This window comes from Camellia sinensis, chromosome 10, assembly GCF_055761805.1.
Source record: "Camellia sinensis isolate YWXY chromosome 10, ASM5576180v1, whole genome shotgun sequence".
Taxonomy (NCBI): domain Eukaryota; kingdom Viridiplantae; phylum Streptophyta; class Magnoliopsida; order Ericales; family Theaceae; genus Camellia; species Camellia sinensis.
The window spans coordinates 55,373,424-55,396,070 of NC_138970.1; the positions used below are offsets into that span (position 1 = coordinate 55,373,424).

The window sequence follows — 22,647 nt, forward strand, 5'->3', positions numbered from 1 at the left end:
GTGTGATAAAACAAGATTCGTTTTCCAAAATGATATGTTCTGTACAATGAATGATTGTTCAATTTATGATATATATTCATGACGCCCTTAGCATCATATGATATATGTTAGCTGTTACCCGGTATCGGAGGTTCTTTTATGGAACTTATTTCTGTCTGCACTCTGTTACCCGTGCCGAAGGCCCTGTCACGGGGGCTCAGCTTCTGTTCTGTTGCCAGGATTCGGAAGTTCCTTTATGGAACTGGTTATTCGTAACCTCACGTGCATACGTTCTGTTCTGTTCTGTTCTATTCTGTTAATGCTAATGGATGTATCACGTAAACTTAATCATGACTTATGATTTCTGTCTATATATGATCTGGACAAACAATGAATTTGATACAAATCTGAATTATGATTTCTGAATCTGTACGAACTCATTCATTGAAACCCTTTACTCTATTATTATTCACTGGGCTTTCGCTTACAGTTTATATTATGTATGTAGGTGAGCTGGCATATGACCAGGGCCAGAATTGACGGCCTTCTGTTCTGTTTTGTCAGCCAACTGTTGTGCCTCCCGAGGAGGTTCCGAACAAAGCCCAATGCCATGGTTGTTTTTGTATTCATGCTAGTCTTTGTGTATGCTCTGTAAAGTCAGGTCTTGGGAAGTACATTTTGTAAATACCTTGTAAATATTGTGTATCTGGACTGGCATGTTTATGTATTTATAAATAAGTTTTGAAATGTTCTGTCCCATGTACATTATCACAGCTCATTGGACCTTGTCTATTTTGTATTATTGCTTCCGCAGCCCCTTATTATTTGCTAATCTGTTCAGAGGCCTTTGGTAATCCATGAATTACTGGCCGGTTACAGTGCTAAACCTACAGGGGCGGGTTTGGGTCGTCACACGTAGTTCAATTCCTGCTAAATAAGTTGAAGAGCACCATAGTAATCAGCCACAAACTTACCATTCTGGTATGTCTCATGAGCCCGACATCGGAGTTAATACATCTGTGAAGTATCCTTGCCAACAAAATAGGTTTGGGAAATTGCATCCCAAACATCCTGAGCAGTAAGGAGACGAAGAAACACTAATGTTAGAGGTCATTAAATTAAGAAGCCAAGATTTAACCATGGCATTATCCTCCAACCAAATAGAGTAAGCAGTATCTGATTCATCGGGTTTAGGTTTTTTTCCAATTAAATACTGCACTTTTCCTCTTCCTGTGATATATATCTCCACACTCTGAGACCATGTAGAGTAATTTGAGTCATCCAATTTGTCAGGGGTGATTTGTAGAGACATGTTGTCCTGCTGCACAGTCACAATAGCCGAAGAAGGGGTAGTAATAGATTTTCCATCACCCATGTTGACAGTGAATGGGAAGAATAACAGTAATCAGCAGAAAGATTGCACAGCAGATGCGGTAAAGCAATTTCTAGCGACAGTGGTAGCGGCAAACTTTTTAGACCAGATCAGAATTTGTCGGGGTAATATGTTAGGGTAAAAATCGCTGGAGGAAAAACAGAGGAAAATATTTAGGATCAATGCTCTGATACCATGCTGGAATAGAGCATATTATTTATTCTTCTCCAATATTGAGGTATATATAGCTATAAAAGGCAATACAGAAAAGGAAAAAATTTACAATTAACTAATATACCTAATCTAAATTCTAATTAACAGCTAATACAGCTGATCTAATTAACAGCTACTATAAATAACTAAAAATGACAACTAATCCCTAGTTCTACACACATCAACGCTTGGCTAATTGGCTAGCTCATTATTTATGTGAATTGGGCTTGAACACACTAAAACCCTATTACAACAATGAAAAATGGTTGGGTTGGCAATTGAAATTTCCAAGAACAAATTTGCATTACACATGATATATTTATTTATTTTAGCTGAGATATGGGAGAGATGGATCATACTCGATCTCGAGCTAAGGAGCATACTTGATGTCAAGCTAAGGAGCATAGTTCCACTTATTTCCTTCTAAGATACTATATTTAGTTTTGTTTTTAGAATTTGATTTTGACATTTAAAAAAAAAAATTTGAAACTAGTTCTATTTGTTAGGTGTGTTTTGTCACGGCATTACCAAAGGGGGAGATTGTTAGATTTTTGTTATTGGCAATCCCGTTTGACAAAACTCCTTTCAGTTGTAATTTTATTCGATCTTTTATTTTAGTGAAGCTATGAGTTTTAGATGCGAATTCAACCCGAATTATGCCTTGCAAAGAAGTTTCAGAAGTTAACTCTTTCATGTTTGCCACTTTGCCCCCAAAGCAAAAAACAAAAATGCAGTCAAAGTTGTTTGTTCGCTCGAGTGAAGGAATGTGCGCTCAAGCGAAGAATCTTTGGTCCCAGAAGTTTGCACTGACTGTAAAAATACCGAGAAGATGCTTTTCTCACTCGAGCAACACTTTGGTGGCTCGAGCGAAGACACTTGGAAAAACACGCGTTTTAGTCTTTGAGCTCGAGCGAGCATTCCTTCACTCAAACGACCATGGTGGCCCTATTTTCTATAAATATGTGTTTCAGTTCGATTTTAGGTTTACGGCTTCCAGATCTTCTTCTTGGGTATTAGGGTTTTCATCTGGAGCTTCTTTGTTTGTTTCCTTTGATATCTGTGAGAGTTTAATCATGAATTGAGTGAATTATATCAAAGGGTTTGTTTGTTTTTTTTTATTCATAAAAGAGAGAGTTGTTCTTCAGTGGATTCCGTAAAATTTAGGTCTGAAGCTTTGGTGGATTCTGAAGTAGCTCATCATCATGGATTCGACATCAGCGTTGTGGATTCAATGTTGGGCAAGATAATTCCGAGGTGAAGACGGGGCTGGAAGAGGCACATAGGGATTGGTTCAATTCGGGCATAGATTCGCTAGGTAATTGAGAGTACACTTGTGTAATTCATTTATGTCTTCTTAGAGGATTGTGTTATGACTTTTGCCCATGTTTTTTTTATCACAATTGTGATTTTTTCACACAAAATTGGTGTGTCGATTTGTCTTTTATTGTTTGATTGAGATTGTTATTTACTGATTAAAATTGATACATACTTACAAATTAATATCTAAGAGATTTCTAGATTTTTCAAAGTTAACAATGCTTTGTAACTACAAAAATATTCAAAATTTAAAATATGTTGATTAGCTTGATTTTGAATTCCAACCACCTCACACCAAGGGGGAAAAAAATTAACTTCATTTTGAATTCACAATAAATAAAAATAAAAAAAAGATTCATTTTGAATTCCAACCACCTCACAGCAAGGGAAAAAAGAAAAAATTAATTCTACATCATAGATTCAAATTCTGAGCATTTTTTTAAACAAAAAATTTGAATATAAATAAATTTAAATCTACATCATATATTCAAGTTCTAAGCACTTTCTATGTTTTCTTTTTTGTTTTGGATATATTATACTCATAGTCTATGTAATTTACCTCCTCTGCCAATTTAGTCCTTATAGTTTTAATTGAATCAATTTTATTCTCAAAATTTTCATATTATAGAAATTTTATACAACTATTATCTAGGAGTGTTCGCAGTTCGGTTGCGGCCAGAGAACCTCTAATCCGTCATCCGTCCGTCAGGTTGGCGGATGTGGATTAGCGGATGGATGCGAATCGGTTTGATGGTTTAAATTTTTACAAATTTTGAACATAATACAACAATTTGTCAACTTGTTTTTTTGGATAACAATTTAACTCAACATAACCAAAAGATTATCAAGTAAATTGTCAAATATCAATAATAAATACATATAAGAAAATCATGTATTATCAAAACTATTTCATTACTTTTTTTTATTCAAAAACTATTTAATCTGATTTTTTTAAAAATAACAAAATTAAGCATTATATTTTTCACACAAAAATACCAAATATCAACACTTGCCATTCAATAAAAGGATTTCCAAATTGAAAACAAATTAAAAACATTACAGAATATTTAAATTCTTTTTTAATTGAAAATACAAACAAAATATCTAAACAAGTTGAAAACACAAAGTCTTACAAATTACTAAGGGTGCTCGTAGTTTGGCAGTTCGGTTGCGGTCAAAGGAATCTCAAATCCGTCATCCGTCTAATACTAGGCAAATTGGAAAAATTCACAACCGTCCGTTTTTCATAACGCACCTGTCCAAAATCCGTTAGATCGGTTTAGCTCGGTCAATTTGGACAGATCAAAACATCCGCTAAACACCCCTACTATTAACACTTCCTAAAAAATTGCACTGAAATCATGAGCTAAGATAGTCTATTCAAAAAAACATAGACAATTTGGTTTTGAAGAGAATGAATAGATTATTTTGTTTCTTGATTTCAGTTATATATTAACGAAATTAACAATTAACAAACACCGTTGTTGGCTTATTTTTCCTACGAAGGAAAATATCATAAATGCGAGCGTGCCAGTAAGGATTGAAAAATCCTTACAGATTAAATTCAAGCCAATTATCAAGCGATTGTGTTTACGGTTCTTTTGCCTCAACGAAGAGGACTTCAAAATTGTCAAGTGTAGAGAAAAGAAAAAGTAAAAGAAGAAAGAGGGACGGAGAAAGACGATTGAGTGAACAATCAAAGTAATAATTACTTACCTCTACTCCTATGCTTCGAAAAGAAAGTACATAAAATGCTTCGAAATGGAAATGCTGAAAATAAATGCTTCGAAATATAAATCTATGTTAAACTACTCCTAAGATAAGGAAAATGACAAGAAATATTGAAATCAAGTGTCTTTGATTTAAGTTCTGGCCCCTTTACAATATAGCCATTAATGGCTATTTATAGAAGAAAAAATACAGCAATAACTACTTAGTAACTACCCATTTCTTCCATCTTCATTCTTGTCTTGCCATGTGTCATTCCACTCATCCACTTTGTCCTCCCACTCATCCACTTTGTCCTTCATATTCTCCATTATCTCTATAACTTCTTTTAACTTCCAAATGAATAAGAGGATGCCACGTGTCCTGCAATTATATAAATAATAAATAATAATAAAAATTGCAGATTTATGGTGTTAACATTACCCCCCGCGGCCCTTAAAAATGATGTTTATTTGAATTTTTGAAGGGCCGAACCAAGCACATGACTAACCTAAGCAGCAAAGTGCTTTGAATGATGTAACAACACCAATAAATTGCTTCGAATGAGTATGAAATTATGACAAGATGACTCGAATTATTACTAGTAACAAGCTTCGAAAGTGATATAAAGGACCAAAATCATTCTTCGAAGGTCGATGGAACCGACCAAAGACGAATTACATCCTCAAAAATACTCGACAAAGCTTCGAAGGTTCACAACCACCATTATTATTTCTTCGAAGCTGTTGTTGATGCAAGATAGAGTGCTTCGAAGCTTACAAAATTATGGCAAAACGGCTTTCGAAGCAACTTATGGCAAAACGGCTTTCGAAGCTGTTTTTGGCCAACATTGTGGTTATTCAAAACTTATATGTTTTGGTTCACACATAATTAATGAAAATATTAATTTTGTGCTTCGAACCAATTATTAATTCTTCGAAGACACCAAAACTGTTGTTCTTCGAGCCAACTTATGATGCCAAAAACAGGCATTATTCGACAACTAATTAATTGTCATTTTACATATATTTGAAGAAATGTACACATTTCGAAAGTTTTCAAAGTTTTATACAGTTTCGAAGGTGAAGTAATCAACCTTCGAAATAACTCTTGATGTTTCGAATGTATCTTCAAAGCTTTGATTGTGTACATACAAACAATTGGCCATCAATTTGAAAAGATAAGCCATTCTCAGCCATTTATTTAAATGCACAGGCTTTTTCTAGCCAAGTTCATGCATTTTAAATGGCCATCCCTTGTTCTTAGTGCTTCGAACTCATAAGAACAATTTGTTAATTTTATTAGCCACATCATCATAATTATATTTTGATGTGAACCACAAATCCAAAAAGGATTTTGAACACCAAAAGTCATGGTATAGTGTGACCATGAAAATTTATACTTTTTGACATTGTCAAAAATTTTGAATTCATGAACAGTGGCTTGTTCATTATTCTTTACCATGTTTGTTTTAAAAACATGACTTTTGCCGAATAGGTTTTCATAATTATTTGGCAAAGTGGGTTGTTTTTCCATGTTAGCCATTAATGGCTTATGAAAATCACCCATAGATATATTATTTTCATGATTTGACTCTCTAAAATTTGGTTTTTGGACCCCTCGAGTCATACATGGAACGTCATTCTTAGCCAAATTTGGCTCAAGAACATGCTCTTTCGTTGTATTAATTTCATAATTTGGCTCTTTTAAAACGAACTCTTGAACCCCCCGAGCCATTGATGAAATCAACTCTTTGCTTTTGCTATTTTTAACCATGGAAAAATTCTGAAAAAATTCACCAATTCCGGCCATTAAGGCCTCAGTTAAAGACTTGGTAGTGAGAGTTGATAACTCATCATTCCATTGGCGAATTTCCATATCAAGTTGATGAATTTCTCCAATTAAATGGTGTCTTTTTTCTTCCACCAAATAATATTGTAAGGGATGAAAATTTATTTCATCAAGAAAATGGATCTCTTCTTGAAGATCCAAAATTTCTTGTTTACGCCAATAAATTTCATCTAGGCTATTTGAAATGGACAAATCCAATTCATTTTTCATTTATTACACTTGACGTCCCACCGGGCGTGCCAAAAAATGTTGGCTTATTTTTCCTACAAAGGAAAATATCATAAATGCGAGCGTGCCAGCAAGGATTGAAAAATCCTTACAGATTAAATTCAAGCCAATTATCAAGCGATTGTGTTGACGGTTCTTTTGCCTCAACGAAGAGGACTTCAAAATTGTCAAGTGTAGAGAAAAGAAAAAGTAAAAGAAGAAAGAGGGACGGAGAAAGACGATTGAGTGAACAATCAAAGTAATAATTACTTACCTCTACTCCTATGCTTCGAAAAGAAAGTACATAAAATGCTTCGAAATGGAAATGCTGAAAATAAATGCTTCGAAATATAAATCTATGTTAAACTACTCCTAAGATAAAGAAAATGACAAGAAATATTGAAATCAAGTGTCTTTGATTTAAGTTCTGGCCCCTTTACAATGTAGCCATTAATGGCTATTTATAGAAGAAAAAATACAGCAATAACTACTTAGTAACTACCCATTTCTTCCATTTTCATTCTTGTCTTGCCATGTGTCATTCCACTCATCCACTTTGTCCTCCCACTCATCCACTTTGTCCTTCATATTCTCCATTATCTCTATAACTTCTTTTAACTTCCAAATGAATAAGAGGATGCCACGTGTCCTGCAATTATATAAATAATAAATAATAATAAAAATTACAGATTTATGGTGTTAACAACCGTCATATTGTAAAAAATTAAAGTGTACTAAATTGATATAAAAGACAAATTACAAACACTACGAGTATAACTTACCTTATTTATTTATTTATTTATTTATTTTCAAATTCCCTATCTTAGAAAGAAAAAAAAAAAAAAAGGGAACAAAATAAGAGTAAACATCAAAGCTGTTAAGGTTGTATAGTGAAGAAACAACCGACAACTAACAAGATGGTGTTAATATAACAGCTTCCTATATGTATATAGATAGAGATGTTGGGTTGACTTGATTGGTAAGTATTAACGGTTGGAGATTGAAGGCTACAACACAACCATTCCATTTCCCACATTTTATCCAGATTTTATTTATTTATTATTATTTTTTTTTATGTCCTATCTTTTTCTTTGGGTTTGGAAATAGAAATGCCGTGGATCTGTTTTTTTTTTTTTTTGTGAACATAAATGCCTTGGATCTGACTGGATAATGACATTTGCAACCTTCGCTTGTTGCTTATCAAATTTGAACGACGGTGTGTTTAATAATGGTTCTAAATAATGCATGCATCTTCATGTGACATGTCACGTGATGGAAAACATCAAACAAAGAACGGTAAATTTTTTAACATGCACAGTGGCGGAGCCACGTAATTAAAGACCAGGGGGTCCCATACCCCTAGATTTTGTAATTTTTTTTTTAAATATAAAGAAAATATTTTAAATAAAAAAATATTATTAAAGTGAATGTCAATGATATTTTAAAAATTATGAAAATAATAATAGTTGTTTTGATTAAAAATGAAAAGACTATTATAAATCATATTATTCATGAAAATTTTATGAAAATTTTTAAATGTAACGGTGATGTCATTATTATTGACATACAAGTATAAGTAATCTCACTATAAATATATGAAATTTATTGAATTGTTAGTTATATTTGGCATATAAGATTCATTCTCTATGTGTTTATTTATTATTAGTTGGTGATATCGCATACTAATGATGACGTGATATTACTATTATATTAAATTTTTAATCAAATTTTGTATAAAAAAATAATTTATCATTATATAATTTATTTTAAGACTTATATCCATATTTTTTTATATTATCCATGATACACTAATTATAAATAACATTATTTTTTTTTATGTTTCTCGAAATCAATTGTAAAAACTTGTCTGAAATATTTTTGTAAAAATTTTTGATATTGTAATTAATAAGTACTCTCTAATTTAACTTTCTGGTTTCGCCATTGTACATGCATATCGACTAATTTCAAGATTCTAAAATTAACAACCGGGAAAAGAATGGATAAATTACACTCATCTCCCTTAAGATTAAAAAGATTACAATAAACTTTACAAGTTTCACCTAATTATACTGAATTTCATCAATATTTTAATTCATATAATACTTAATCCTCTTTTCATTAAATAAAAAAATAAAAAATAAAAAAAAAATTTAGTCATATGAATATTTAACTTTATTTATCTTTATATCTTCACTCCATTTGCATTAATTTCAATTTTTTAAGTCTAACTTAAAAATATAAATAAATAAAAAGGCCTTGAAATTAATTCAAAACTATGGATTTTTTTTTTTTTTTTTTTTTTTTTTTTGAACGATAAACTATGGATCTTGTTATATTTTGTTTCAAAACTTAAAGGGAGGCTAGTTCAATTTACCCAAAAAGAATTGTACCCATAAAATTTTCAAGTACAAAAAAGATGAAAAGAACTCATCCATGACAACTATCGATTTTAAGTGCTCATTTAAAAATAATAATAAGAATAATAATCTACTTTTCCAAAAGTTACTTTTCTGTATAAAAAATATATATTTTTGGGAATCTCTATATTTTTATGAATAGACTATTTTACTCTCAAATTATATGAGAAATTCTACAACATTCTTTGGTTTAGGTTAACAAGAGCCTCACAGCACTTTAAGAATTAATAATATAGTAATTGAAAAATGACTTAGACCCCCAGTGGGGTGCTGGGGTCTTCACTGATTGGCCAAAAAAATTTTTTTTTTTTTTTTTTTTTTGGGTTTCAGCCAGTGACAGGCTGCCACGTGACATTGGGGGGTCACGGGGTGGCCCCAGGGGTCGGAAGCACTGTTGTATAGTAATTTTTCACTAAAAAAGAAAAGAAAAAGTTTGAAAAGACTCACAAAACTGTCCATAATAAAAACAAAAATAAAAATAAAAATAAAAAACTTCTTTAACAATTACCAATCATATCAGTTTTTTCAAATATTAAAAAATATTATAAAAAATAAAAACACCCAGCTCTCTCTCTCTCTTCAATGTACGAAAATAAAACAAATAGACACAATTTTTTTTTTTTACTTTTAACTTTGTTCTTTTTCATGTGTTCATTTAACTTGTGCCAATTCAGAATGACTTCCAAAAGGGTTAATTTTGGAACCTTGGGGAAACCATTAGAAACATTATTTGGATAAAATAATCAAATCTTTAACATCACTCTAAGAGTCAAGTTGGCCCAACAGCCTCAGTCTCATAGCTAATAATAATCTCATCCTAAAATCACCTAATTAACCAAACGCCACCACTTCCTTCTCTCTCAGTATATATACACACTCTTCAATTCTTCTCATCATCTGCACCAATTACCAGCCTTTGAGTGATCACTCAAACCAACCCACATTGTCTCTTAACACCCTTTGGAATCAAAACAATTGTCAAGTTTTGAAAGGAAACAATTGAGATATGGGTTCAAGCTTCCCAAGGGTTGTGCTCTTTGCCTTGAGTTGTTTATGGGTTTTAGCAGAGCTTGTGCTTGCAAAACATGGAGGCATCACAAGGCACTACAAGTTTGATGTATGCACAACATCGCAGCTCAATTGATGCATTTTAGTGTTCCCGAGGCAATGTCCTACAGCTCTAAGAGTTACATGATTATCTGGGGTCTACTCCTAAATGCAGGGAACCCACACGATCATTTAGCTGTTTAGGCAGTTTGCATTGTCTCAGGAGAGTCAAATAGTTTTTTTATTTTTATTTTAAGGTTGTTTCTGGTATAATTAAGAATATTGTTCATGTTGCTTTAATTTTTTTTATTTTTTTTTTCCATGACTTAATTACAGATCAAGTTGCAAACTGTGACAAGGTTGTGCCAAACAAAGAGCATTGTGACAGTCAATGGGCAGTTTCCAGGGCCTCAGATTATTGCTAGGGAAGGTGACACAGTGATAGTTAAGGTTGCTAACCATGTCCAGAACAATATCACTATTCATTGGTATGGAACAACCTCACCATTATTATACATTAATTGTTTGCAAAGGATTCTCTATCTCTAAATTTCTATCATCCTATCCCAATGTACTAGCCATCAATCGTAGGATCATGCGAGAATCTTGAGACATAAAATTTTCAAAACTTGATTATGTGATTGAAAGTGCAGGAAACAAAGGGATATAGAAATTTGCAGAAAGAGAAGTGTCATATCTACTGTATTACAAAAAACATACATCCCATTTGGTGTGAATAATCACTCTTTTTATTTTTGCAAAAATGCTTTCCACATTTAACTGTCACATCCAATAAGGGGTTGTTTGGGATGTCATAAATAAGTACATTTTTTGTCTTTTTGGACTAAAAAGTTGAGGAAAAAAAATGAATGTTTGGATTAACTTTTTGACTTTTTATGAAAAAAATGTGTATTAAAAAATTATATAAGTGCATAGGAGAAGTGATTGAGTAGCCCGTACAGTACCTAGGCAGTGTAGTCGGCTGTTAGGAGATGGAAAATGATTGCCTCCTTTCCAGGCTTGAATTGGACGGTGTTGTTCGCCCCGTGTGGGCCCACCACGGGTCTCGTTTTTCTAAGCGGAACATTCAATATGTAAAACTCGTCGAGTACTATATGTTTGTAAAAAATCACGTTGATCAGATATCGATAGCTATCTGATCGTGTTAGTTTTTTGTCAACCGTTAACTATAACACCATCTATTGTTTATACAAAACTTATTTAATCATGTAGCTATCCATATCCGATTAACGTGATTTTTTGCAAGCATATAGTACTCGATGAATTTTACACATTACGGTTTGAATTATCAAAACAGGACCCGTGGTGGACCCCCACTGGCCCAACATTGCCCTCCAATTTAATAAATATATATACCTAATTTTTTTTTTTTCCCTGTGACAGCCTTTCCATCAATTCTCAGTACCAGTCACGTCTTTGTATTAAAATATGTAATAAATTAATTTTTTTATATTTTTAATTTATGAATAATAATAACTTTTTAACATTTTTAGTAATTTTTTTATTTTTTAAATTTTTTTAAAGATGTCAAACTATGCCTAAATATTGAACAGTGTTCCTCATTCATCGCGTTTACATCCATCGCTAATATATACATATACCACTGTTTGCAATTGGTTGGATGCACTAGCTTGAAATTTGACTAACATGCGACTTGAAATTTGAAGGCATGGAATAAGGCAGCTAAGGAGTGGATGGGCAGATGGACCTGCATATGTTACGCAGTGCCCAATTCAAACAGGCCAGACTTATGTATACAAGTTCACCATCACTGGCCAGAGAGGGACCTTGTTTTGGCATGCCCACATTTCATGGCTTAGAGTGACTCTCTATGGACCTATTGTCATCCTTCCAAAGAGAAACATTCCTTACCCATTCCCACAGCCCCACAAAGAAGTCCCAATAATATTTGGTAATTCAATCAATTACTTCCATGAAAAAAAATAAAATTCGTCACTCATTCATCATCATTAGTGTTGCAAATATCATATTATGAATAGTGTTCTTCCTTACAAAACTCAAATGGCTTGGCTTCAAATTGTAGGTGAATGGTGGAAAGCAAATACTGAGACAGTAATCAACCAAGCATTGCAAACAGGAGGAGCCCCAAACCTCTCTGATGCCTTCACTATTAATGGTCTTCCTGGACCCTTTTACAATTGCTCAGCTAAAGGTATATAATGGTGATATAAAGTCTGAAAACTTGTGCAAAATTTTTATACGTATCACTTATTGCGGTTCTTTTATTTTAATACATAATGCTTATAATTATGTTCATGATTTATAAGTGAGTAACGATATACAAATAGAATTTTTATACATAATTTTCATACAGAATGATGAACCTTTTATTAGTCCTGCATTTCCGATCAAAACAACAACAATAATAATAAATAAATAAATAAATAAATAAATAAAAACCTATTGACACATCATTTTGGATGTGTTTTCTGTTTAACTTTTCTATATACAAATCATTTTTCTTTACAAATATGCTACTGCCACATTATTCTAACAGCAAATTTTGTATAAAAATTCAAATATCATCTTGTTACATGTAATATACAAGGTTATGCTTCTTGTAGATACATTCAAACTGAAGGTGAACCCAGGAAAGACATACCTCCTCCGCCTAATCAACGCTGCACTGAACGACGAACTCTTCTTCAGCATTGCCAACCACACACTCACCGTGGTTGAAGCGGACGCAATCTATACAAAACCATTCAAGACCAATATAGTCCTCATAACCCCAGGACAAACCACCAATGTCCTCCTCAAAACCAAACACCACCACCCCAAAACTTCCTTCCTCATATTCGCCCGACCTTACGCCACCGGCCCCGCCCCCTTCGACAACACCACTACCGCCGCAATCCTCGAATACCACCACCCATCCTCAAACAACAAAACCACCAAACTCCCTCTATTAAAACCGTCACTTCCTAAATTCAATGACACAATATTCGCAACGAATTTCAACAAAAAAATCCGAAGCTTAGCGAACGCAAAGTTTCCCGCAAACCTCCCTAAAACAGTAGATAAAAAGTTTTTCTTCACGGTGGGTCTGGGGGTAAGCCAGTGCTCGCAGAACCAGACGTGTCAAGGACCCAACAACATGAGATTCAAGGCTTCAATAAACAACGTGTCGTTTGTGCTTCCGAGCACTGCTCTTCTTCAGGCGCATTTCTTCAAACAGTCGGCGGGCGTTTACACCACTGATTTTCCAGCGAACCCGCCGGTGAAATTCAACTACACGGGCAATCCGCCGAGCAATATAATGGTGAATAGTGGGACTAAAGCCGTGGTGCTTCCATTTAATGCGAATGTGGAGGTGGTTTTGCAAGATACGAGTATTATTGGTGCTGAGTCTCACCCTTTGCATCTCCATGGATTCAATTTCTTTGTGGTGGGTCAGGGTTTTGGAAATTTTGATTCCAAGAGAGATCCGGCTAAGTTTAATCTGGTTGATCCGGCAGAGAGGAACACCGTTGGCGTTCCCTCCGGCGGTTGGGTTGCTATTCGCTTCCGAGCAGACAATCCAGGTGAGTTATTTTCTGCTCCATATATTAAAAAAAAATAAAAAGCATTTTAAATTATTAAAATAGATCTTAAAATGGCTTAATTAACCGTTAGGCACCATGTACAACAATTTAAACAAACCAAAAAAATAAAAATTAAAAATTGTACATAAATCTGAGTAAGGATAGTAATTTTTTTTTTTCTCCAAAAGTAATTTGTTGAATGATTAAAAATTAATAGTATAAGAATTGAAGGTACAATAATAAAAGAAATTAAGAGTATGACAGTCATCTAAAAAATTCAATGAGGATCACTAAAAGTGCGACTCTCATTTTGGGTGACAAAGTTATATTTAATTTTGAGAAGAATTGAAAATTATTTTTTTTTCAGTGTATGTGTATAGGGTTAAATTTCATCCGTCATAGTTTTATATTTTAAAAACATTATGTTATATCATTAGGGAAGACATTTTTATGATTTTTGATAACTTTAAAATTTTTAATTAACTTTGAACTTCTATACTAAAATTTTTCATAAGAACCATTGAAATTTGATTAATTTCTAGTTGGACGACATTCTTAATAAGAAATATATAATTAGAATTTTATTTGTTTAACATTTTTCATGGAGAAATGTTATCTGTACACCAAATGTGAACCTACATTCATGTGAGAGCTTCTATGCATTATGTGCACAAATTTTTTGTATAAATAGTATTTCTTATGTTCTTTTGGACTAAATTGCAACAAAAATTTACAAAGTTGCTCAAGAAAGTTTATTTTAACTTCTTCTTTTTTTTTTCACAATTAAAATGCTTATATTATTATATTTCAATAGGTGTATGGTTCATGCACTGCCATCTAGAAATTCACACGAGCTGGGGATTGAAGATGGCTTGGATTGTGATGGATGGAAAGCTTCCACATCAGAAGTTGCCTCCTCCACCGGCTGATCTTCCAAAATGTTGACCAAATTATCTCTTAAATTTCATTTTTTGTCCTTTCTTTCTTTTCTCTTTTTCAAAATTTTAAAAGGAAGAGCAGTGTAGAAGTATTTTTACGATGTAATTGCGTTTTGATATGGCCGAGGTTTCATTTACCATACACCCACACCATAAAAGGCATTTTAGTAGGGACATTGAGTTTATTTTACAAAGCTTGTAATACAATTCGATTATTTTATAAAAGGAATTGTCTCAGCAGATTCTTAATTTCTCTCTCTAGAGTTGTTAAATATATGGTTAAATTTTTCTTTACATTCTGCATACACTTCTTTTCTTTTTAAATAAAGGAGATGGCTTAAGCTTGTGATTCAACTATAAGGCCACGTTTGTTTGGCGGATTAGATTAAATGGAATTGTTAGTGAAACAATTATTAGTGAAGAGATTGTTAATGTGGGAATTATTAGTGAGAGGATTAAGTACAAGTGTGTTTATTTTGATGATAATGTAAGAGATGATTAGTGATGGAATTGTTAAATTATTTTTGTATAAAATAAATAAATAAATTATTTCTATATTAAAAAAATTAAAACAAATATTAAAACAAACAAGTGCACTTGCCTTAAAAAAAATTAAAAAAGTAAAATTTTTATATAAAATAAAATCAATCCCCTCACTATTTTCTTAATCCCAGTCAAGCTAATCCCCTATGTAAGCGTATTCATAATTCCATGGGACTACTAATTCCCTTTTATTTTTGTCAATCAAATATGGGCTATATAGGGGCCACAGGATTAGTAGTCCAATCCTTCCACCTATGTAACTAAACAAACATAACCTGGAGGTTTTGTTAAGTTCATTGGAGCCAATTTGGTAATCTGATTTTAGGCCATGTTTGTTTCACAGGATATAAAATGAAGGATATAATATGATGTGAGATTTAGTCAGGATATATAATGAATAAGATATAGGTATTTGATAATATATCCCCAAGTCATGTTTGTTGACTTGATATATAAGATTGGATATATGTTATGCATGTTTGTTTTACAAAATATATTATGGGATATAACAAGTAATTTTTAAGATTACCCTCATAATATTATATTATATTATATTATATTATATTATATTAAATAATATTATATTATATTATATTCAAAATTTATATTAAATTATATTATATTAAATTAAATTCAATAAATTATATTAAATTAAATTAAATTCAATAATATTATATTATATTAAATTCAAAATGTGTATTAAATTATATTATATTAAATTATATTATATTATATTATATTACATTATATTCAATAATATTAAATTAAATTCAATAATTATATTATATTAAATTCAAAAATATATATTAAATTATATTATGTTAGATAGACAAAAGGGTAAATTGGACTTTTTACATCATATCCCAACCAAGGGGATATGATATAATGGGGGGGTGGTATTGTATATCCTCCACTTTTGGGGGATATACAATCCCACCGGATATTATATCCCCTTCAAAAACAAATTGCAAACATGAATATATGGACCCCACCGAATATAATATTCAATCCCAATCTTCATATCCTCCAATCAAACAGGGCCTTATACTCTTAAGAAAATAATTTATGTAAATAATTAAGTTGATTTGATATTAATAATTACGTTATTATCAAATTGTATGTCTTATAAAATTGTACAACAAATATAATTTTAAAAATAAATCATCTATTTTTTAAGGTAAATATAATTCAAACATTAACTATTGATGTTCAATTAATTTTAATTTTTTTTATAAATGTTTCTTTTTGAAAAAAATTTAAATAATAAATCATTTAAAATAGACTACAAAGTGAGTTTACCAAACCCACGAGTCATCGCTCAACACTTACTAAAATATAAATTTTGCTATTGAGAGGGTAATTTATACTTATAAATTGGGCCGAGCTGGGTAATGGATCATTATGGGCCACATTGCGAAGTGCTGAGTAAATAGGCCATGAAGTTACTCCGGCCCAAGAGAGGTGTAAAGTTGCTCCGGCCCGCGAGAGACCTAAAGTTACTCCGATCCCAAAAGAGCTTATGGTAGGTTTGGTCGTCACTCACAAAAGTTATCCCGGTTTGGATCGGAGTATTGGTTATTCTAGTCTAGACATACCGTGGTTAGCATTAAGAAGAGCCAAGATAAAAGCAGTGAATGGAAGAGCCGAGCTAATGTTATCTCGGTCTAGTCTGCGACTTAGCATAGCCATGCTTACCTCGGTCATGTCGAAGTCTGACCATGATAGAACCATCTCACTTGGTTTATGCAGTGAGGGGGTTGTTGAAGGATAGGCATTATCTTTCAGGAGTATGAATCCTAGGAGGACTCTACATGGAGGAGTAAAAGTCCTACTAGGATTGTGCCACGCGGAACCTATAGAAGCTTACAACATCACCTATGGAGAGGTAACACACAACTTTGATTCTCAAATACACAGAGCTTTTTGTCTTTGTCTATTTTGCTGACTTAGGCATCGGAGAGGTATCCGGCACACACCCGCCGGCTAGCTCACGTTTGTGTTTTCAGGAAGTAAAGCGACGACGTTTGGAGGAGCGCAGACTTGATCAACAGGATTATACGAGAAGATTTATTTCTTTCCCGTACAATTGGCGCCGTCTGTGGGAATTTCAAAACAAGAACAAAACCTCTTGATCAAGCTTTTTCCTCTTTAGAATCAATGGCGTACAATGAAGATTTACCACAGTCCGCCATTGATGGACAAACACCAAAAGGAGGTGGGAGGCGCGAAGGTTTACCTCATGTCCCTCCCACGGCGGACTTGGAGCCCCAACAACATAACCCTAGGAACGATGCTAGGGGGAGGCGGAATAACAGCCCCCGTCACCCTCATTCACAAAGTCCTGATAGACAAAGGCGGAGGATTGATCCTCAAGTTTTGGAGGACCATGTAAAGGAGTAGGACGAATTAATACGACGGATGGCGGCAGACATGAAGATTATGAAACGCCAGATGAAGGGAAAAGGAGTGGCGACAGGAGAAGGGCGCAAAAGCAAGGCGCCCCCTCGCCGCTCAGAAGATCATAGAAGACATTCCACACCATCACAAGCAGAGAGTAGAAGCCTCAGAATAGGCGATACTCAATCCAGAACCTCCAGAACTCGTTACTCCAGATCTGAGAGAACGAGATCATTGAGGTCTTACACTGAGAGAAGTACATATCGACCCTCGCGCTCACACCAAACATCATCCAGGCAGACGGAGTTGCCGAGATCATCCGATTTGCGGAGTATGCTGGAAGAAAAAGCACGATGGAAGGAGGATACTAGGGCGCGCAACCCTCGCAGGGTATCTGCCCTTCAGCGATTGGCTCCTCGGACGCATGGAAGCGTCGAGGTCGGAATGCCGTTACCACGCCCTGCTTACGAACCAACGGACAAAGCATTAGCAAGGCTGCAGACCTCGCCGTTCGTTCCGGCAATTGAAAACGCACCCCTTCCTTCAGGTTTCCTTCAGCCCAAATTCACCACGTACGAGGGAAAGACAGACCCCTACATACACCTAAGCCACTTCCGCCAGGTTATGGCAGTATATCGACGAAACGAGGCTTTGATGTGCATCCTCTTCCCATCAAGCCTTGGTGACCTAGGCTTGACTTGGTTCTAAAAACTTCTAGAAGGCAGCATAGCCTCCTGGGCACAATTGGTGGAGGCATTCGTCACAAGGTTCAGAACGAACACCAAGACCCCGGTGGAGATTGACCAGTTACTCTCCATCGACATGAGCGAAAAGGAGACACTAAAATCCTACAACAGTCGCTACTGGGAGACATTCAACTAGATTGGGGACTGCCCCACCAATCTCGCCATTGCACAATACAAAAGAGGCATTCCAGTCGGAAACAGACTAAGGGACTCAATCACCATGACACCGCCCCTTACCATGAAGGCCTTGATGGAAAGAGTACATCAGCACATTAGGGTGGAAGAGGATGGCGCCCATGCCAAAACAAAATCTGGCACAGCAAAGATCAACGCGGTAGAACGTCCGAACAAAAAACGGACGAGGTAGGCGAGACAACGGAGAGGACCAGGATAAAAGATGGTTGAGAGTCCGCACTGCCATAATCACGGTATTCAAGAAACCGATCTACCAGATTTTGAGCGAAATACGCGATGAGCCTTTCGTCAGATGGCCAGCTAAGTTAGAAGAAACACAGAAAGACTACGACGAAAGATCGCGATGCACCTTCCACAAAGAAAAGGGGCACCGCACTGAAAATTGTATGCCATTGAAACAATATCTGGAGGAGTTGGTGGCAGCCGGTCACCTGGATAAATACATTGAAGGAGGGACGCAACCAGTCCCCCAGGACCACAATAACCCCAATGGAATGCCAATTGACGCCCCACCTCAAGGTGTGATCAATGTGATACATGGAGTATTCGAACCTGAGCGTGTATGCGAGCTCAGAGGGTTGATCAAGAAGGCTAAGCACTTAAGGGAGGTATTAAGTGCCCAACCTACCATGAAAAATGGGAGAACAAAGGCCACGAACGTCATGTCTTTTTCAGACAAGGACTTGGAAAGAATATATTGCCCTCACAACGATACACTGGTCGTCACCCTCCGCATCAAGGATTATGACGTCAAGCGAATTCTGATAGACCAAGGTAGCTCATGTGAGATAATGTACTACGACACCTTCAAACAACTGAAATTAGAGGACAAAGACCTGGCACCAGCTGTATCCCCCCTGATCGGATTCAACTCAATGCCAAAGTGGCCAGTTGACAAAATCATTCTTCCAGTCAGGGCAGGAAGCGTGACAAAACAAGTGGAGTTTTGGGTGTTAAAGGTCCCTTCCACTTACAACATAATCTTAGGAAGAACATGGCTGCATGCCATGCGATCTGTAGTGTCATCCTACCATCAAGTAATGCGGTTCCCCAACGAAGTCGGTGTAATTGAAGAGGTCTTTGGAGACCAAATTATGTCCAAACAGTGCTTCGTCACGGTTAATGGCAGCCACGCTGCCAAGGGATATGTTCATTCGGTGGAAGAACCTGAGAGCAATGAACTGTTCGCAGAAGTCGGCAAAGTAGCTGACCAAAAAGCGGTGAAAGACTTGGTAAAGGTCGGAATAGATGATAAGAACCCGGATAAGTTCTTTTTGCTCGGTTCGTCATTGTCCAGCACTGAGAGATTAGAGGTCTTGGAATTCCTGACCTTTAACATCGAAGTGTTCTCCTGGACACCATACGACATGCCAGGCATCGATCCAAAGAGTGGTTGGCTGGATTAAACCAACACTTGGCACTCTTTAGCCGAAGTAAGGATATCTGCTAAAGAGTGGTTGGCTGGATTAAACCAACACTTGGTACTCTTTAGCCGAAGTAAGGATATCGGCTAAAGAGTGGTTGGCTGGACTAAACCAACACTTAGTACTCCTCAGCCGAAGTAAGGATATCGGCTAGAGAGTGGTTGGCTGGACAAAACCAACTCTTGGTACTCGTCAGTTGAAGTAAGGACGTCGGCTAAAGAGCGGTTGGCTGGATTAAAACCAACTTTAAGTATTCTTCAGCTGAGGTAGGGATCCCGGCTAAAGAATGATTGGCAGGTGTACTTATAAGTTGCAAATGTTTGCAAATGTTAAAGACCAATATAAAGTATCTCAGCAAGCGATTGCTATACCTCGTCCAAGACTTCAATCAGAAAGTAAAATACAAGTATAGAGATCAACCGTAATGAGAGTTGGAACAAAAAGAAGATTTTCATTGGCAAGTTCAAAGCGAATACAAAAGAGGGGCCCCAACCCGGTTACAATTTGTGTCCAGCAAAAAAAAGAAAATACAGAAATCAAGCAAGAAAAAGAAGAAGGCAAAGTCAGGCAAACAGATCATCAAGATCCGCATCAAGTTCAACTCGCAGCCTGGATTCAGTTGGAAGCTCGGTTTCGATCGGGAGTATGGTGTCGGTTGGAAACACGGTTTCAGTTGGTAGTTCGACAGTCAAATCTTCCACCGTTGGCTCCGACCGAGCCGAATGACAGGCGGGATCATTGACAACCGGGGTATCGTTGGGCACGGTTTCTTCTTCATCTGAATCTTCAAGAAATTGTTGCTGAGTGGTAGCAGCATATTCCGCCAGTGAGCTCGGTATAAAGTATTGAGGAGGATTGAAAACCTCGGTCTCAGGCCCATGACCGAGTTGCACCACAGCACCCCTCCACCCGCATTTAAAAAAGAGATCCTTTGCAGCTTCACACTGCTTAATGTATAGGGCTTCACCCTCTTTAAAGCCCCGGTCCTTTGCAGCCTCCAACTGCTTCTCAAGCTCCGTTATTTCGACCTTCTTTTTTCCTTCGAGCTTGGCCAGCTCACGAAGGTATTTTTTTTTCATCAGTGTCAGTGACCTTTGTTTATCAGCATTAGCCGAGGCAACTAGTTCGGTCAGACGGGTGACCTCGCCCTCTAGCTCGACGGTCTTCTGTTGAGATGCTTCTAGCTCAGCTGTTTTGGCTTCAGCTTCTGCCATGGCTTGCCTTGTTGTTTTCCTAAGTTCTAACACTCGCTTGTGAGCGATATGGTTTTTCTGTATGACCTGCAAAAGGATGGTAAGACATTTTTCAGTATAACAGAGCTGTTAGATTAGACAAATCTCTTTAGAAAAAATAAAGGGGTAACTCACCAGCACCATGGATTTTGTGGACGAGCGAAGGGCCTTCAGCTCGGTCAGATGGTTGTGGTGCCTTATGTCGGCTAGAAGACAAACACCTTTAGCCAAGTTGAAGGCCATCAGGTGGTCTTTTTCTGCGACCATTGAGTCCGAATCCGTGATAGCACGGTTCTGAAAGGTGATTTTTGGAGCCCACTTGGAGGAGGTAGCTCGGTTAGAGTGCTCCAGTTATGGGCTAGGTGGAGGGCTTGGCAGAGTGGTTTGAGAAACCATGGTTTCATCTTCATCAATAAGACGTTGCTCGGTTTGGGTAGTCCGGGAACGCTTCTTCGGGCGAGATGATGAAGGTTGTTGAGAAGGCAGAACTACTACGGTTTCTTGAGTTTGACCAGCTGGCGGTACCTCGGTCGGATTTGTTTCAGTCAGAAGGGCTCGCACGGCTCTCTTCTTGGCCATCTCTTGCTCAGCAGTTAAAGGGATTAATCTGATTTGGGGCAAGGTTGGGTCCGGTTCAGGCGAAGCCTCCAACAAGAAATCAGTTACCTTAGTCTTTCGTTTGACACTGTATCGATAGGTCGGCTGGAAATTCAATAGCTCGGTCCAACTTCGGCTTGGATATCGAAGCGCGGCACGAAGTGTAGCTAGGTTAGGGTAGCTATACTGTGACTTGAGGAAGTTCGAGTCTGCATAAAAAGAAGACAACTGTTAGTCCGGTTCAAATATTGAAATCCGAAGTAAAAAAAGGCGTTCAATGGAGCCGAGATAAACCTACCGACTACCCCCTTGTTCCAGTTTATTCTGTCACCAGGGATCTGGGCTTGTTGGTCCTCAAAATTCCCAGATACCCAGAAGAAATCGTCGTCGTTCACATCTTTGTCCGGAGTATCTTTTATTATCTTTTCACGCCGGCGTCTTATTCTTAAATAATAGACCCATCCATCTTCAGCGAATCCTATAGAATATTGGTGGAAGAGTTCTGCTAGCCCGAGGTTAAGACCAGCCCGGTCGTTTAGCGCGGCAATGCCATTTATTATACGGTAGGAATTAGTGAAAAGTTGGGTAGGGCAGAGTTTGGTTTGCCTAAGGAATTCACAAAAGAGGGGCTGTACGGGGAAACGTAGACCGCACTCTACGATTGAAATAACATTAAAAGGGACAAAGCCTTGTTTTCCCCAAGGGATGGTGTCTAGCTCGGCCACTAAAAGGTGGACATCATCTGGGATTTAGTAGTCCTTACGAAATTCAGCCATTGCGCCAGGAGGGTCAACTAAAAACCTATACTTTCCCATTTGTGGTTTGTTATGAATAAATTATATATGGGTGTTAGCTCGGTGGAAAATGATTCTGAGTAGCTCGATTGAGCGCTCAAGGAT

At 36.1% G+C, this 22,647-nt stretch overlaps 1 protein-coding gene across 1 annotated transcript; it reads left to right on the plus strand.

The window, feature by feature from the left end:
• The first annotated feature begins 9,949 nt into the window (after window positions 1-9,949).
• Window positions 9,950-14,863, plus strand: LOC114321664 (laccase-17). Its single transcript, XM_028268863.2, has 6 exons — window positions 9,950-10,180; window positions 10,447-10,598; window positions 11,799-12,043; window positions 12,176-12,304; window positions 12,717-13,676; window positions 14,491-14,863. The coding sequence occupies exons 1-6, from the start codon at window positions 10,070-10,072 to the stop codon at window positions 14,619-14,621; spliced, it is 1,728 nt and encodes a 575-aa protein (XP_028124664.2). The 5' UTR covers window positions 9,950-10,069; the 3' UTR covers window positions 14,622-14,863.
• The last annotated feature ends 7,784 nt before the right edge of the window (window positions 14,864-22,647 follow it).